General features: G+C 42.1%; 1 protein-coding gene across 1 annotated transcript in view; it reads left to right on the forward strand.

Moving 5' to 3' along the window:
- Positions 1–17,641, forward strand: part of LOC116973727 (dynein heavy chain 8, axonemal-like) — a 622,328-nt gene that overhangs the window by 601,594 nt on the left and 3,093 nt on the right. The window contains 6 exon segments of the mRNA XM_033022036.1: positions 2,082–2,198; positions 7,074–7,175; positions 9,067–9,227; positions 12,540–12,696; positions 14,459–14,611; positions 16,822–17,011. Coding sequence (XP_032877927.1) covers positions 2,082–2,198; positions 7,074–7,175; positions 9,067–9,227; positions 12,540–12,696; positions 14,459–14,611; positions 16,822–17,011 — 880 coding nt within the window.

Consider the following 17,641-nt stretch of genomic DNA (forward strand, 5'->3'; position numbering starts at 1 on the left):
TTTAATTTTTAACTAACTCTTCCTTGCATTTAACAACCTAGTTTATATCAGAAAGAAAAATAAAAAAAATACCTCTTGTTCAAAAAATATTGCCAACAAATTAAAAAAATTAATTGGTTTACTCTGCTTCTTGTAGTCAATGAGAAATTTCCATAATAACAACAATTTTTCTGACACATGCTTTGATAATCTCTGTATTTGTTAATTCTAATTGTGATAATCACAATTATCACAAACTCGACAGACAACTCCCACTGGAATTTCAAATTTAGTACTGTTGTTTAATCATATCTGAGATCCAAACTGCCCCGTCATCTTCACTGAAAGCTTTGCTTTCTACTGAACAGTTTGGTCCTCTCTGAAAATTCCTGCTACTACAAGTGCCACCAGAAATAACACAGGTGTGGCATAACACTGAAATATCCATAGTCCATCAAGGTTCCATTTGAAAATACTGAGGTAAGGAAATTGGTGAGGAAATATTGTAAGGCCTGGTTAGATGTTCAAGTAATATTTGCAACACAAGCGGTGCACAATGATTATCTCCAACAAGAGAATAACCAGCCATTTAACACTGGTCAGTGTTAAACCCCCAACAGTTCAACTGCAATCATCAAACCCCAGGGTTCTCTGCCCCACTATTAACCAGAGTTTTATAAAAAAACCATGGCAACAAGGGCAGTCAAATGTGTCCCGTGATGAATGACTGGTGCAGATTCATTGTTTACATGGTAAGGCATGGAAGTAATCAAATACAATCAATTTTCTGGATGATTGCTGCTTGAGCAAATTTTGAGAGCCTCAACACCAGTTAGGATAAATCATCTGACTTGACCAGTGTTCAATCCTCTAAACAATTACTTCCTCCAGGAACAGAGCACCATCCTTGCAATATGTGACTTCTAAAAGATTATTGCACCAACTCATCGTTTTTAACCATCATTTAGTAGATCCATTATTCCCCCAGTTCGCTTCCCTGCCCTTTCCCCATAATCCTTGATTCTATTTATTGATTAGAAACCTATCCATCTCAGCCTTTAATATAATCAAAGACACTGCTCCCACAATTCTCTGTAAAATAGAAAGTACCAGACAACAACCATCTGAGAGCTACTTTCTCATTTCAGTCTTATTTTGCGAATATGTTATTATAAGACAGGAAATGAAAATGGTACATTGGCCCTGGAGGATTTGAGTATAATTGTAGAGTCATATTGTTCCAATTATAAAGAGACTACATCTAAAATATTGTGCACAGGTCTTGAATCCATAACCCAGGGAAGGATTTTTGTAATCGTAATGGTTTCACCAGACTGATTCCTGCGATCCATATCCTTCTATCCTGTGCATAGTCATGTGCATATCTAAAAGTCTCTTAAATGCCACTATTGTATCTGCTTCCACCATCAATGGTGGAGCTGCATATTCCACCATTCTCTATTTTTTAAATTTGCCCCAAACATCTCATTTAAACTTCCCCCCCTGACAAAGCTATGGCCTCTGGTCTTTGATATTTCCACGCTGGGGAAAAGGGTCTATCCTTTATCATAATTGTATGAAGCTGTCAGATCTCCCCACAGCCTCTGATGCTCCAAAAGAAACAAACTAAGTTTGTATAACCTCTCTACCTTGAAACTTACTGAATTATAGTTACTATCCCCAAAATGCTTTTCCACTAATACTCCAAACACTTATCTAGCTACATTCCTTGAAATTATGTCCAGTACAGCTACTATTCTTCTCTCGTGGGATTACCAATGTACTGTTTCAAAAACTGCCCTGTATGCGCTATAAACATTTCCAGACAATTGATGCATGGATAGATAATGTTTAGAGGGATATGGGACAAACAGAAAAATGGGACTGGCTAAGGAAGCAATGGATGCAAGAAAGAGTTGGGTTAACACAGATTAGACATGTTGGGCCAAAGGGCCTGTTGTTGTGCTGTATAATTTATCAGACTCTAATATTTGGTAAGTTGAAAACCCCCTACCACCAATGTAATTATTCTTGTTAAAATTTGATTGATTTTGATTTTACTAGAAAGTGACTAAGAATTTGTTTTACTTATCGATTGTCAGGAACGGCGAAAGTTTGGTCCACTGGGTTGGTGTATTCCATATGAGTTTAACTCCTCAGATTTCACAGCTAGTGTCCAATTCATACAGAACCATCTAGATGACTGTGATAAAAAGAAGGTATGTATCAAACTCTTTCTATGTGATAATATTGATTCGGAAACATTTCAATATTACAGATTTTCAGCGTAAAAGCTAGACGATTGATGGGCAAGTGACTTTGTTTTCTCCCTACAAATCCTGCCTGACCTGTTGAGTATTTCTGACACTTCTGTTTTTATTTTCAATCATCAGCACAGAACGTTGATTTTGAATATCAAACACCACCTTTGCACAGAAATTGATAATCACCAGTTTTGATGTGCTGAAATATTGTTGTGTACTAGACCCAGATCAGTTACCCACAAAAAGATTGTAAAGTTGGGTGCCACCACGTGTGCAACAGTGATAATGTGGTTTTCATTTCACTTAATTTGTTACTTTGTAAACTGTGCATCTTGGTTTATCACAGCCGCCGAAACTCCACTTTACAGGAATCAGAGAAAGCCAATAACCCCGAAAAGCACGCTGTTCATAGTGGCCAGATTACAGCAGTATGATACGTATCATATAATAGAAAGAGGGCAACGTGCACCAAGATTATCTGACAGTGACAATGAAGTCCTGATTAATAAGATATATGACAGATGCAACAGGCAATGGAACACACAAAAGCCGCTGATGCTGGCATCTGGAGCAACAAACAAACTGGTGAAGGAACTCTATGGGTCAAGCAACATCTGTGGATAGAAAGCAATGGTCAACACTTTGGGTTAAGGCTCTGCATTAGGCCTGAGAGAGGAAAGAGGAGTTAGCCAATATAGAGGAGAGGGGGACTGGTGAGATGCACGTGAGAAGTGATTGATGGACCAAGGAGGGTGAAGTATGACTGGCAGATGGAGCCAGATAGAGGGATGAGTGGAATTGGGAGGCAGAGACAGGTTGATTATAGATGGAGGCAAGTAGATGAGAAATAAAATAAATAAAAACTTCCTTATCACTTTCCTGACATAACATTCCTGCGCTAGCAGCCTTTGAGTTCCTCCTTATTACCTTCTAGCAGCTGTTTTCACTTTCACTGACCCCTCCACTGACTATCTGTCTTTTTTTTCTCTTCTCCTTTGTTCTCTTTTTGTAACTATTCTGTCTGCTTCCACCCATCATTCCCATGACTTTGTGAAACCCAACTTCACACCTCCTCTTCTCATACCAGTCTCCATCTGCCTGTCATCCTTCATCCACCCTTGGTCCACCATTTACCTGCTGTCTCACCCCTCTACCTCTTCTCTTTACACTTGCTATCTTCCCTCTTAGTCCTGACTCCCAAAATGTTGAGGAGTCCTTTCTATCCACGGATGCAGCTCAACTCACCAAGTTCCTCCAATAGATTGTAGACACAAGGAACTGCAGATGCTGGTTTACAATGAGAGAATACAAAGTGCTGGAGTAAGTCAGCAGGTCAGACAGCATCTCTGGAAGACACGGATAGGTTCCAGTTAGGATTGGGACCCTTCTTCAGATGAATTGGTTGGGGAGGGATGCCGGAATAGAGGTGGGGCAGAACAAAGCCTGTTAAGTGATAGCTGGATACAGGATTTTGATTAGCAGATGGGTGGACAAAGGCAGAAAATAAGAAAAAAAGGCCATAACATCAGTAGAGAAGTGAGTGAAATGTGAAGCCAGAGTTGAAAGGGGGAGGAGAGAGAGGCGGGATAGTGAGAGAAATGGGTGCGCATCTGGTTGGGGCTCTGGGAAGAGAGGGGGGAAAAGAGGTTGAGGGGAGGTTTCTGTATTTTATAAAATTCGAGAATTCAATGTTCATACCATTGGGTTGTACCCAAGCAGAATATGAATTGCTATTCCTGAAGTTTGCATGGAGTCTGACTCTGACAATAGAGAAGGCCCAGGACAGCAACTCAATTACTTAAATGAACAATCTACAGGAGTTAAAGTTAAAATAAAAGAAGTTAGCTGTGATCAAGTCCTTCATCCTGACAAAGGCTGTTGCTGAATTCATAGCTGTTCGAGAGCCTTACTCCACTCTCACAAGTAACTTCCTGCCTTTCTTTATTTCTCAACACCACCCAACCACATCTACATTAATTTCATAAAGCCATCCTTCTATATTGCACTATCATGATTAATGAGCCATTCCACCATGTTTTCCTGGCATCCTATCCTTCCCAAATATACCATAGAAAATAGGTGCAGGAGTAGGCCATTCGGCCCTTCGAGCCTGCACCGCCATTCAATATGCTCATGGCTGATCATCCAACTCAGTATCCTGTACCTGCCTTCTCTCCATACCCCCTGTCAAGCCATTGTCCCCACATGCCTCAAAGCCTCCACGATAATCCCCATAGCGAAGAAACCAGTGGTTGCCTGCCTAAATGACTACCGCCCTGTCGCCCTGACCCCAATAATAATGAAGTGTTTTGAACGCCTGGTGAAACCCCACATTACTGCCAGCCTCCCCTCATCGTTAGACCCCCTCCAGTTTGCCTATCGCCCCAACCGTTCTACAGAGGATGCCATCTCTACCACGCTGCACACAGTACTCACGCATCTGGAAAACAAAAACACATACGCCAGAATCCTGTACATTGACTTCAGCTCAGCGTTTAACACCATCATCCCACAGAGACTTGTGGAGAAACTAACCCTGCTGGGCCTCAACACCACCCTGTGTCACTGGATCTTGGACTTTCTGACAGAGAGACCGCAGTCAGTCCGTGTTGGCAAGAACACTTCAGGCTCGATCACGCTGAGCACCACCTCCCCTCCCCGCTGTTGTTCACATTGCTCACACATGACTGTGCTGCCAGATTCAGGGACAATAAGATCATAAAATTCGCGGATGACACAACAGTGGTGGGACTCATCAGCGGAGATGACGAATCAATGTACAGGGAGGAAGTAAAACAACTAGTGGACTGGTGCGGCAAAAATAATATAGAATTAAATGTCGACAAAACGAAGGAGATGGTTGTCGACTTCAGGAGGGCGCAGCCAAAGCATACACCCCTCAACATCAGTGGCACCACAGTGGAGAGAGTGGAGAACATAAAGTTCCTCGGTGTGCAAATTACAGACAGCCTCACCTGGTCCAGGAACACCACTGGGACCGTCAAACGGGCCCATCAGCAACTGCACTTCCTGAGGAAACTAAAACAGGCCTCACTCCCCACCAACATCCTCAGGACTTTCTACAGGGGTACGGTGGAGTCTGTACTCACGTACTGCATAAATACGTGGTACTCCACCTGCAACTGCTCGGACAGGAAGGCTCTGCAGAGGGTAGTGAGGGGAGCAGAGAGGATCATTGGCGTCTCCCTACCCTCGGTACAAGAACTGTTCCAGAGCCGCTGTCTGAAAAAAGCTCAGAGAATTGCTAAGGACAAACTGCACCCCCTCCACATACACCTGGATCTCCTGCCATCAGGCAAGAGATATCGAAGCATCAAAGCCCGGACTACAAGACTGCTAAACAGCTTCCTACCACAGGCTGTGAGGCTGCTAAACAGTCACTCTGTACTCACAGTCACCTGATTCTGCGGCTGGCACTGGCCACTTTAATAACTGGCACTGGCCACTCAAATCAGCTGCCCCGGACATTTTTATGATTGGTTTATTGTATTTTAACATTGTGTTTTACCTGCTTTTAACTATTTATACTGTTCCATCAGGGACTGGATTGTTTTTAGTGTTATTATGTGTGAAATGTTTTAAATTTCATGTGCGATGCTCCGCTATTCCCTGGGAAACGTTTTTTCATTTTGCACTGTACAACTGCAAGATGACAATAAAGGTTGATTGATTGATTGATTGATCCCTTTAGCCACAAGGGCCACATCTAACTCCCTCTTAAATATAGCCAATGAACTGGCCTCAACTACCTTCCGTGGCAGAGAATTCCAGAGATTCACCACTCTCTGTGTGAAAAATGTTTTTCTCATCTCGGTCCTAAAAGACTTCCCCCTTATCCTTAAACTGTGACCCCTTGTTCTGAACTTCCCCAAAATCGGGAACAATCTTCCTGCATCTAGCCTGTCCAACCCCTTAAGAATGTTGCAAGTTTCTATAAGATCCCCCCTCAATCTTCTAAATTCTAGCGAGTACAAGCCGAGTCTATCCAGTCTTTCTTCATATGAAAGTCCTGCCATCCCAGGAATCAGTCTGGTGAATCTTCTCTGTACTCCCTCTATGGCAAGAATGTCTTTCCTCAGATTAGGAGACCAAAATTGTACACAATACTCCAGATGTGGTCTCACCAAGGCCCTGTACAACTGCAGTAGAACCTCCCTGCTCCTATACTCAAATCCTTTTGCTATGAATGCTAACATACCATTCGCTTTCTTCACTGCCTGCTGCATCTGCATGCTTACTTTCAATGACTGGTGTACCATGTCACCCAGGTCTCGTTGCATCACCCCTTTTCCTAATCGGCCACCATTCCGATAATAGTCTACTTTCCTGTTCTTGCCACCAAAGTGGATAACCTCACAATTATCCACATTATACTGCATCTGCCATGCATTTGCCCATTCACCCAACCTATCCAAGTCACCTTACAGCCTCCTAGCATCCTCCTCACAGCTAACACTGCCCCCCAGCTTTGTGTCATCTGCAAACTTGGAGATGTTGCATTCAATTCACTCGTCCAACTCATTAATATATATTGTAAATAGCTGGGGTCCCAGCACCCTTCAATATTCCTGACCCAATCCAGGCCCTGATCCAGCTGTCTTACTGCAATGGCTTTCAGATCATGCTTCTATATTTCTGTTTATGTTCTGTTCATCTTTTTTTGTTTCAGATTTATGCATTCTGATACAGAGCTTCTAAGTTTTGCTCTTTTCTTATTTTTGTAACCTCTAAGTTTATCTACTTTTATATTTATTGGAAATTTGATAAAGAACTTATATTATTCTAACTAACAAAGTTGGTTCCCTTCAGGGTGTGTCATGGAATACTATACGTTACATGCTTGGAGAAGTTCAATATGGAGGGCGCGTTACAGATGATTTTGACAAGTGCCTCCTTAATTGCTTTGCCAAGGTAATAATTTTGCTCAACATTCTGCGTAGGAAAAGTTGCAGTTTATAATGAGGGAAGTGGAAGGGTGGGGGCGGGAGGGGGGGTTGCAGGGCGGGAGGGGGGTTGTTGAGGTGGGTTGTGGGGGGATAGAGGTGTGTGGGCGGGGAGGGTGAGCTCGGAGAAAAGACGGTGGAAGAGCTAGGGGGAGAGGGAGGTATAACAGGAGAGGAGCCAGTGAGGGGGACCAGAGGGGTGGTGGCTGGAATTGGCAGTGCAATGGGAACTCACAATGGGCGCTGGTCGCTGGTCGGTCTCCACTGCCGGGATCAGAGTCTCCGCTTTCTGTTTGGCGACATCTCCGACTCCGGGCTGGGCTGGGTCTCCTACCCTGGGTTGGGCTGAGTCTCTCACGCTGGGCTGCTTCGGGTCCCTCCGAAAATTGGGTCCGGTTGGAAACCTCCGCCGGCCATCCTCAGCTCCAGTAAAGACACGATGGCGCAGGAAGGGGCGGACCGTCCCGGTGAGTGACAGGGGAAGAGACTAATCCGCGCGGTGTTGAACGGCAGAATAGATCGATCTGCAAATGCGCGTTTTTTAAGATTTTTTAAACGTCGCTAACTTTTACGGCATTCAACCGATCGGAACGAAACTTGGTGGACTAGCTTGGTGGTGAGTGAACTGGCGAAAAATCGTAGGGCTATCTCGAACCGTTTTTGCGCAAATAGACGGACCGCACAAACTGGAAGATAACACGATCAGAGTTTAAGTTATGTAATAGAAGATAGATAGATATAGATAGAATAGATAGATAGATAGAATATAGATAGATATTTAGATAGAAGATAGATATAGATATAATATAGATAGATATATAGAAAATATAGATAGAAGATAGATATCTTCCATGCGCAGACAGGTGGGACTAGTGTAGCTGGGACATGTTGGCCAGTGTGGGCAAGTTGGGCCGAAGGGCCTGTTTCCACACTGTATCACTTTATGACTCTAAGAGGTGAAGGGCAAAAGATTTAATAGGAATCTGAGGGGTAACTTTTTCACACAGAGGGTCGTGGGTGTATGGAACAAGCTGCTTGAGGAGGTAGTTGAGGCAGGGACTATCCCAATGTTTAAGAAACAGTTAGACACGCACATGAATAGGACAGGATTGGAGGGATATGGACCAAATGCGGGCTCGTGGGACTAGTGTAGCTGGGACATGTTGGTCGGTGTGGGCAGGTTGGGTCGAAGGATCTGTTTCCATTCTTTGACTCTTAAGAGGGAGTGGCCAGGATGCGACGCGTCCTTGATCATGCTGGTGGCCTTGCCGAGGCAGCATGAGGTAGAAATAAAGTCAATGGGAGGGAAGTTGGTTTCTGTGATGGTCGGGCTGCGTCCACAATCCTCTGCAATTTCTTGCAGTCTTGGATGGAGCTGTTCCCAAACTATGCTGTGATGCATCAGAATTAAATGCTTTCTATAGCGCATCTGTAGAAGTTGGTAAGAGTTGTTGGGGATATGCCAAACGTCCGAAGCATTCTAAGGAAGTAGAAATGATGGTGTGCTTGAAGGAAGGAATTGAGCTGAAGGACCCATGTGGGTGCTGTGTCGCTCTATAGCGGTATGACCATCTTCAGATAGAAACGTCTGCTCTGGAAGGCGGTAGCCTGGACTGAGGAAGGAAGGAAGACCATGTCAGACATCAGATCTTATGAGCCTAAAGATCGACCTGATTACTGGACATGAGACTGTCTAAGAATTGCAGAGGAAAAATATATTATGGAGTTGCTGAGAAGGGATTGGGTTGTGCAGCCAGAAGATGGCGGAGGAGTTGGCCTCAGTAATTTCATTTAGAGCAGTAACTTATGTTTGTAACAAAATACATTTGAGATAACTACTTTGTTTACTTCATGTGCAGGTATGGTTCAATGAGAAAATGTTTGATTCCAAGTTCTGTTTTTATACTGGCTATATTATTCCAATATGTCCCAATGTCGAGAGCTATCTGGAATACATTCAGACTCTGCCTGTCACTGACACCCCTCAGGTGTTTGGCCTACACCCAAATGCTGACATCACGTGAGTACAGTATTTGTTAACCATATCTAGTATTTAAAAACATGGCAACATTTCCTGGTATTAACGGTGATCAGATAATAAAGACTCAATTATCTATGGCCTTGAATACTAATCCTTTAATCCACATTTAACAATGAGGTGGGCTGTAAATTTCTCATCTCTTTCTTCCACTTGCGCTTGTAGATGATGTGGATTTGGAGATGCTACCTTCTGCCAACCTGCAGAGCTATGCCATCCAGTGTCCCAAAGCCAAGTACAACTCAACTAGGAAGCCAATGCTTCATTGAAGTTTTATTCATCTCAAAGGAACAGACAGATCTTGTCAGCTCCTTCAGGGTGAATGGCTAATCCATGCTCCCTCATTTGTTGTTACAGTTTATGTAAAAAAATACATTAAGTGCTGGAGTAACTCAGTGGGTCAGGCAGCATCTCTGAAGAAGTTGGATAGGTGAGATTTTGGGTCAGGACCTTTCTTCAAACAGTTTGTAGTAGGGGGCAGAAAGCTGAAAGAGAAGCAAAATTAATCTTTCAGCCTTTAACCTTTTCTTAAATCCAGTCTTATTGGGGGGGGGGGGGGTTCGTTAACATGTGCTTAGTTGTTTTAGGATTTCTGTGTGCCAATAGGAGCAACAGTGCTGAAGTTTGAGCTATTACCACCAAATCTCTTGTGAATGCATTTATGTGATTATAACTATGCTAGCTAAAATATTCATGTACACCTGTGTTAGGTCTAGTATGTTCAGCCTAACATGGAAAGTTGCTGGATTTCAAAATTTATTTTGTCTGCTTGATTGTTTGGAATAAATATCCAGGGACTGAATTGTGACGAATTCCAGCACTTCTTTTGTGCTACTGTGTGAATTTTCTTCTTTGGTTAAATTTTAAGGGATCATGGCCTTTCTGTAGATACAGGTTTCCATTTGAGACCTTTTGTGATTTATATATGATGTAAGAAAGAATTGCATTAATAAATTGCCTTTCCAAACAATGGAATACCCTACCAATCTGCCCATCTTTGAGATGTGAGATGAAACCAGAGTGTTGGAAGAAACCCCACGATCACAGGGAGAACGTGCCAACTCGTCATACCCAGTGCCTGAGATCAGAATTGAACTGGAGCCTCTGGTGTTGTTACTGTTGTGCTGCCCCTGCCCAGATTTGCTGTTCTATTTCCATGAATTTATGAATGTAAAATATTCTAACCAGGTGAATCTGTCTTTGCACACTCAAGCACATTCTCACTTTCCAATATTACAGCATTTTCTTTAATTCGTATTGATATCCCACTTCCCTTTTCTACTTCCATATCTTTATTGAACACTATGTATCCATGAAATTTAAATAATCATACCCATTACTTGTTACAATATCATTTTTCCACACAGAAATTTTACTTGCAGCTTGCCAGCTTTATTCACCAAGCTTATACCACATGTGAATTTGCTGCTTTCTTGTGTTTTACTTCACCTATATTTAGGAAAGACTAGAAAATGATGGCGAGCTACTTTGCGATCTCCAATCCCTTTTATCCACCTGGAACATCTGTACGAGACAGCATCCAGTTTGAGCATTGGTAGCCTTTCCAGTACAATCACCCGATCAACTTTTAGCTGTCCATTACCTCTACCATTGCTATTTCTATTTTGCCAACATCTTCATCTGTAGTAAACACTTTAGTATATCTAAGCACATGCCATACCTTGTGCCTAATAGGTCCCATCCCACCTCCTATTACCCACTTGATATTCACTTGGGGTTAGTAGATAACTTTGGGGTTCTCCTTTAGGTTAACTGCCATTCTGCTCTTATTCTCTCTATGCCAGTCTTATTTCTCTCTTCACTTTCCATCTCAGCTTATTCTATTTAACCTGGTTCTCACTTGAATGGTTCATCTGCAGAGCTGCCAAGAGCAGAGCATTTCAGTATTCTAGTACAGGGTACCTGAAAATCAGTATTTTGCGGAGGAAATAAGTATTTTTACGCGGTGCCATTTTGCTGAAAAAAGTGTTGTTTTTTATGTGTGGACATTCCCATGTAAAAGTACAAGAATGCACAACTTTGCTACCAATTGACATGTCTTCTACGCACCTTACTTGACAGTGAATTCATTGCCATCTCTTTGTATACTGCTGTTTGAACGGCTGCTTCCTGTTTTTGGCATCAGATGATGATGATGTAGAAGCCATTTTGGAAGCCTCCCTCTCCCTCTCCCTCCTTCCTCTCTTTCCCTCCTTCTCCCTCCCTCCCTCTCTTCCTCCCCCTCCCTTCCCTCCCACCCTCCCTCTCTCTTTTTTTCTCCCTCCCTCTCTTATTCCCTCCATCCCACCGTCTCCCTCTCTCCCTCCCCTAACAGTCTGTGACCCATAGAGCTGTGGCCATAGTGATATGTGTAATTTTTAGAACCCATAGCGCTGTTCCTTTAAATTCCCAAGCGTTAAACTGACAGAGCTGTTTAAACCTGGAGCGGGACAGGCAGATCAAAGCATACAAAAATAATCATCCAGATCTTGAAATTTAAAATACTAATAGATTTATTCTGCTATAATTTTTAGTTACATCCTTGTATTTTTTAAGCAGCAAGATGAAACAGGAAGTCGGGCTGATTTTTTAAAAATCCGTATTTTACAAAGCAAATCCGTACATCCGTATTCTGATCACATTTCCGTACAAAATAAGGAAAACCCGTAGTACTTGGCAGCTCTGCATCTGCCATGTTTCATACACCCTCAATTTTGAGATCATATTCTTTGTCCCCTCACCATTCAAAGAACCCTGTCTTTGGTTTGTTTCTCGTTTCATATTGGGGGAATGTATCTAAGCAGTATCTGAGATATTCTGTGTTAAAGAATATCCAATCAAATATAATTTTATTTGACGTTTATATTTTACCCTGGCTAGATATCACTTATATCACTGAAGTTAGTCTTTGTCCAATTTAGCTGTAGTGTATATTGTTCCCTGCCTTTCTGAATTACTCAACTAACCTTTATGATATGATTATTGCTCATAACCCTTATATGATTATTGTCCAATGGGCAATTGATTAGGGGGGGGGGGGGGGGGGGAGCGGGCAAAAAAGGCCATGAGATGTCATTGATGAGTAATTTAAAGAAAATTCCAAAGTTTTATATACGTACATTAAAAACAAATGGGTAATAAGGGAGTAGATAGGATTGCTCAAGGATGAAGGAGGGAATTCACACTTTGTTGGAGTATGTAGGCGTATGTATGGAGTTAATAAACGAGTACTATATGTTTAGAAACTAGAAATTTAGATTCATGAGCCTTAAAACATCTTTTCCATTTGTTCAGGTACCAGAGTAACACTGCAGCTGAAATCCTCGACAGTATCACCAATATTCAGCCAAAGGAAAGTGGTGGTGGAGGAGGAGAGACTCGAGAAGCCACTGTTTATAAACTTGCTGAGAGTATGCTGAGAAAGCTGCCTAAAAATTATGTGGCGCATGAGGTAGTTTCAGATTACTTTATTGACATATACACAAAGGTGTAATGACGTTCTTCAGGAAGAACGTGTGAAAGAGGTAATAGGTTAATCAGTCTGATAGAATTGGGGAAGAAGTGGTTCTTAAGTCTGATGTCCAGGCTTTCAAGTTCCTGTATCTAATCCCTGAAGCGGAAAACGGGAAAGGCCCAGGGTGACAGGTGTACTTGACAATAGTTCCAGCTTTCCTGATTCAATACACTGTAAAGATGGACTGGATGGAAGGGAGTGAAGGGTCTGTGATGGATTGAACTGTGTTCACCACTCTGCAGGTTCAGAGGGTCAAAAACACGGCCATATCAGTCTGGGATGCATCACATTAGACTTTCTATAGAACATCTACTGAAGTTTGAGATAGTCCTGTGGACATGCTGAATCTGCTGATGCTTAGGAGGGCAAATAAGATGATGCACATTTTTGATCACTACAAGTGTAAAGAGACCAAGTTAGTATGCTGGTGATATGGATGGCAAGGAACTTGAAGCCGTCGACCATCCCTATAGCAGCTCCTTTAATGAGGTTGGGGTTGTGTTGACCTTCTCACTTAGATCAATAACCAACTCTTTTGTCTTGCTGACTTTAAGGAAGTAGAGCTGAGGATTAGGCACACAATCTTGAGGAGCTAGACTGAAGATGTCGTTTAAGACTGTGTCCAGTTGACTGACGCATTATTTCAGAAACTGGCCAGGAACTCCATCTGCTCCAGATGCTTTCGGAGAGTTTAAACATTACTGTTATGGGTTCATTGGGGCATCAAAGCAATGAATGAGCTATAGCCTTATTGAAAGGCCGACAGGCCTCATTTTGGGATCAGACTAATTCATTGGGAAGTGAACTCATCTCCCCCATGCCAAGACAGAACTGGTGGGATGATAGATGGTCTTTATTTAACCCAATGCAAAGTATTCAAATTTTAATTTTGACAGTGCAAGGAAAATATTTACAATGGAAATATTGATGGTAAAAGGTCTGGTTCAATCGAGCAGAGTTCATTGACAACAGCAAACATTAAATCCCACCTTTCAGTTGTGTGCCTTCTTTAACTACATTAGCTCTCACCTCCAAAGGACTGATAAATTCCTAGTCACTTACGAGCAACCCAGCCTATTCTTAGATTTAGGAGTCAAGACCCAAGAATTTTGCTGGGTGGAACACCCAACCTGTCACGCTCATGCCAATGAAGTACATTTTCACCAATTTCTACTTGAATCTGACAAAATGAGACTACATAACCATTGTAGGGTCATATATTACATGTCAAACCTGTGAGCTTCTCAGCACCACTTTGTCACCATTTCTCAAATACATATCTTTTTTTAGTAACTCACCTGGTTGAAATGGAATGCAAACTCTTTAAATCGATTAGATGTTCCATCAAAAAAGACACAACGTGCTGGAGTAACTCAGCGGGTAAGGCAGCATTCCTGGAGAATATGGTCAGGTGATGGTTAGGTCTGAACCCTTCTTCTCTCTGACCGGAAATGTCAATTATCCACGTTCTTCAGATATGCTGCCTGACCTGCTGAGTTACTCCAGAATTTTGTGTTTTATTTTGCAAACCAGCATCTGCAGTTCCATGTTTCTAGATTTCCGATCACCCAGCTTTAATGCAGTTAATGTACTTGATGTTGTAAAATAATCTGTTCTTAGAGCAATTGTTTCTTTATCACTATACAAATAAGTGAATGTACGATAATATATCCTTGAAAAAAACTATCTGTTTTGATAGGTAAAAGCTCAACTCGTAAAAATGGGAATTTTGAATTCAATTAATATTTTCCTTCGACAAGAAATTGACCGGATGCAGAAGGTTATTACAATGCTTCGGATCTGTCTGAGTGACTTAAAGCTGGCTATAGATGGGACCATCATCATGAGCGAGGTTAGTGTTATAATAAAGTAGGAACTGGCCATTCAAACCCTCATGAAAATAAAAAAAAGTCAAGGTACTGGAAATGCACAAAAAAAGATAGAACGGTACAAACACCCAGCAGGTCAGGCAGCATCTCTGGAAAGAGCAACAGTTAACGTTTCAAGTTGAAGACCATTCATCAAACAGAGAGAGAAAACAAGTTGGTTTTAAGTTGTAGTGTATTCAATTTTTTAATGCTATAATTATCCATTATCGAGCAGAAGCCATGATTCCTCCATTCGCCAAGTTTATAGAACCAATGACCATCAAGGTGATACAACAGGTACAGTTGCTGTCTCAGAACTTCAACAACCTAGGTTCATTCCTGACCTCGAATGCTGTCAATTCCTGGAATTTCCAGATTTTCCCAGTTGGTTTCCTCTCAGAGCTCCTGTTTTCTTCCATACCAAAAACATATGGGCTGAACAAAATACAAAGTGCTGGAGGGAGTCAGGAAGCATCTGTGGAGAGATTAGACAATGATTTGCGTTGGGACCCTTCGTCAATGTCTGGGCGGTGAAGACCAGGGAAACCATCCTTGTTTGGTCTAGGGCAAGGGAAGCGAGAGCAGAACCACGGGACTCGGAGGAGATGTGGGTGAAGGATCCATCTGACAGAAGGGGGCGAAACCACGTTTACTTACAAAAGACATCTCTCATGTCCAAGACTGGAAAGCATCACCTTGGGAGCAAATGTGACAGAGACAGAGCCATTGAGAGTACAGAATGTCATTTTTGCAAAAGGCAGGGTGGAAATGTAGTCCAGACAGTTGTGGGAGACAGTACGTTTATAGTACATGACCATCGACTGTCTGTCCCCTGTGAAGGAGACAGATAAAGAAAGGGGAGAGAGAGGTGTCAGAGATAGTCCAGATTAATTTAAAGGCAGGATGGAAGTTAGTGGTGAAGATAATGAAATCATTGAGTTCTGCAAGGGTCCCTGATGCAGTCGTCGATGTATCAGAGAAAGAGTTGGGGGAATGGGCCAGTGTACCGTTCAACGTGACTGACAAAAAGGCAGGCATGGGTACACCTTTAACTTGGATAAAGTGAAAGGAGTCAATAGAGATGTTGGTGAGAATGAGTTCTGCCAAGCTGAGTTTTAGTAGAGTAAAATAGATTGAGGTAGAACCAGAAGGCCTTGAAACCTTCCTAGTGGGGATAGAGGTGTAAAGGGACTGGGCGTTCATGGTAAAGATAAGGCATTTGAGACTTAGAAATTGAAAGTTATTAAAAAACTGAAGGGTGTGTGAGGTGTCTCGGATGTAAGGTGTCATTTCTGCAATATACTGTCACATATCTTACCATTTGATATTTGCTCCCCTTCCCACTTTCTTTGCACCCTCCAGTTCCGATAACTATAATTCACCTCAGCATTAACAGTGATTCTCTATTTGCATCTGCTGCCCAGCTTTCTGCTTGTTTCTTGCATTTTCTATGTGTTTCAGCACCTACCTGTTTTGCTTTTGTTCAACAAATGATTGGTTGCTGTTTGAGTGATACTTAGTGATATTCATTTGGTTTCCCTTTAATTTATTTATTCATGCTACTTGGAGTGGGGGTAAATAGATTTATTTTTGCTAAGGATCAAAGGATATTGGGAAAAGGCAGGAGCAGAGTACGGAAGCAACTGGACAACACGGAGTAGGCTGAACACACAATACGTTCTACTCCTCTTCCCATCTCTAGAAATCAGTAGGCTACCTCTCCCAATTATGGAGCTTTCCCAGGTCCCACACAGTGCTATTTTAAAGAAGCATAATAAAACTAAATGGCGGGGAGAATTTCTAGCGGGGGGGGGGGGGGTCTTTGTGGGATAGTCACCTAAAATCCCAACTCAAAACATTGCCTTATCCATATTCTCTTGTCTGACCCACTGTCTGACCCACTGATTTACTCCAGCACTGTCTTTTTTTGTAAACCCACATTTGCAGTTGCTTCTGCCCACAAGACGTAAGACATAGGAGCAGAGTCTACTCCGCTATTCAATCATGGATGAATTATTTTTCCTTCTCAACCCCATTCTCTTGCCTTCACCCCATAACCATTAACGCCATTGCTAAGCAAATATTTGTATTTCTTTTTTTCAATGTTTGTCAAAAAATTGTAGAAATTGATTCCTGCATAAGTTTGCAATTGGGAGAGTCATGGGTTGTTTGATTGTGTCTATTTTCATTGCAGAATTTAATTGATGCCTTAGATAACATGTTCGATGCTCGAGTCCCTGCGGGATGGAAGAAGATTTCCTGGGCATCTTCTACATTAGGATTTTGGTTCACGGAGTTCCTAGAGAGAAACACACAATTTTCCCAATGGATCTTTACAGGCAGACCCAATGTGTTTTGGATGACAGGGTTCTTCAATCCCCAGGGTAGGTATCCAGTAACCTAAACAGTAAACTATGATTGAAGTGTGCTGCCAGAGCATTCTTTGCAGAATAATGAGAATTACAATTATAGATTACTTTGGTTGATCGCCACCTTTCAAAATATGCAGTGACATGGGGCATTTAAATTGTGCCTTTATCATGATTCACGGGAATGGAGGGATTATGGATCACGTGCAATTGGAGATCAGTTTGACTTGGCACAGACATTTTGGACTGAAGGGGCTATTCCTGTGCTATTCTGTTCTAGTTATCAAAATTTTAATCAATTATAATTTAGATGATTTAGGTACTGAAACCAATGCAGACGAACATGCAGGGGGGTGATGAATGAACAGGATGTGAAGTAAATTAAGAAACAGCAGAGTTTTGGATCAATTCAAGTTTATGGAGAGCCCAATAAACACAAAATGCTGGAGTAACTCAACTGGACGGGTAGAGGGAATGGGTGACATTTCGGGTCAAGACCCTTCTGCAGACTGAGTCAGGGGAGAGGGAGACACAGAGATTATGAAATGTAAGATGTGAAAACGAGACATCAATGAAGATGGAAACCAAGGAAAATGTAGAACAGATCATTGTTAGCTAGACGGGACAATGAAGCATACAGAGATA

Source organism: Amblyraja radiata, chromosome 5, assembly GCF_010909765.2.
Source record: "Amblyraja radiata isolate CabotCenter1 chromosome 5, sAmbRad1.1.pri, whole genome shotgun sequence".
In the NCBI taxonomy this organism is placed as follows: Eukaryota; Metazoa; Chordata; class Chondrichthyes; order Rajiformes; family Rajidae; genus Amblyraja; species Amblyraja radiata.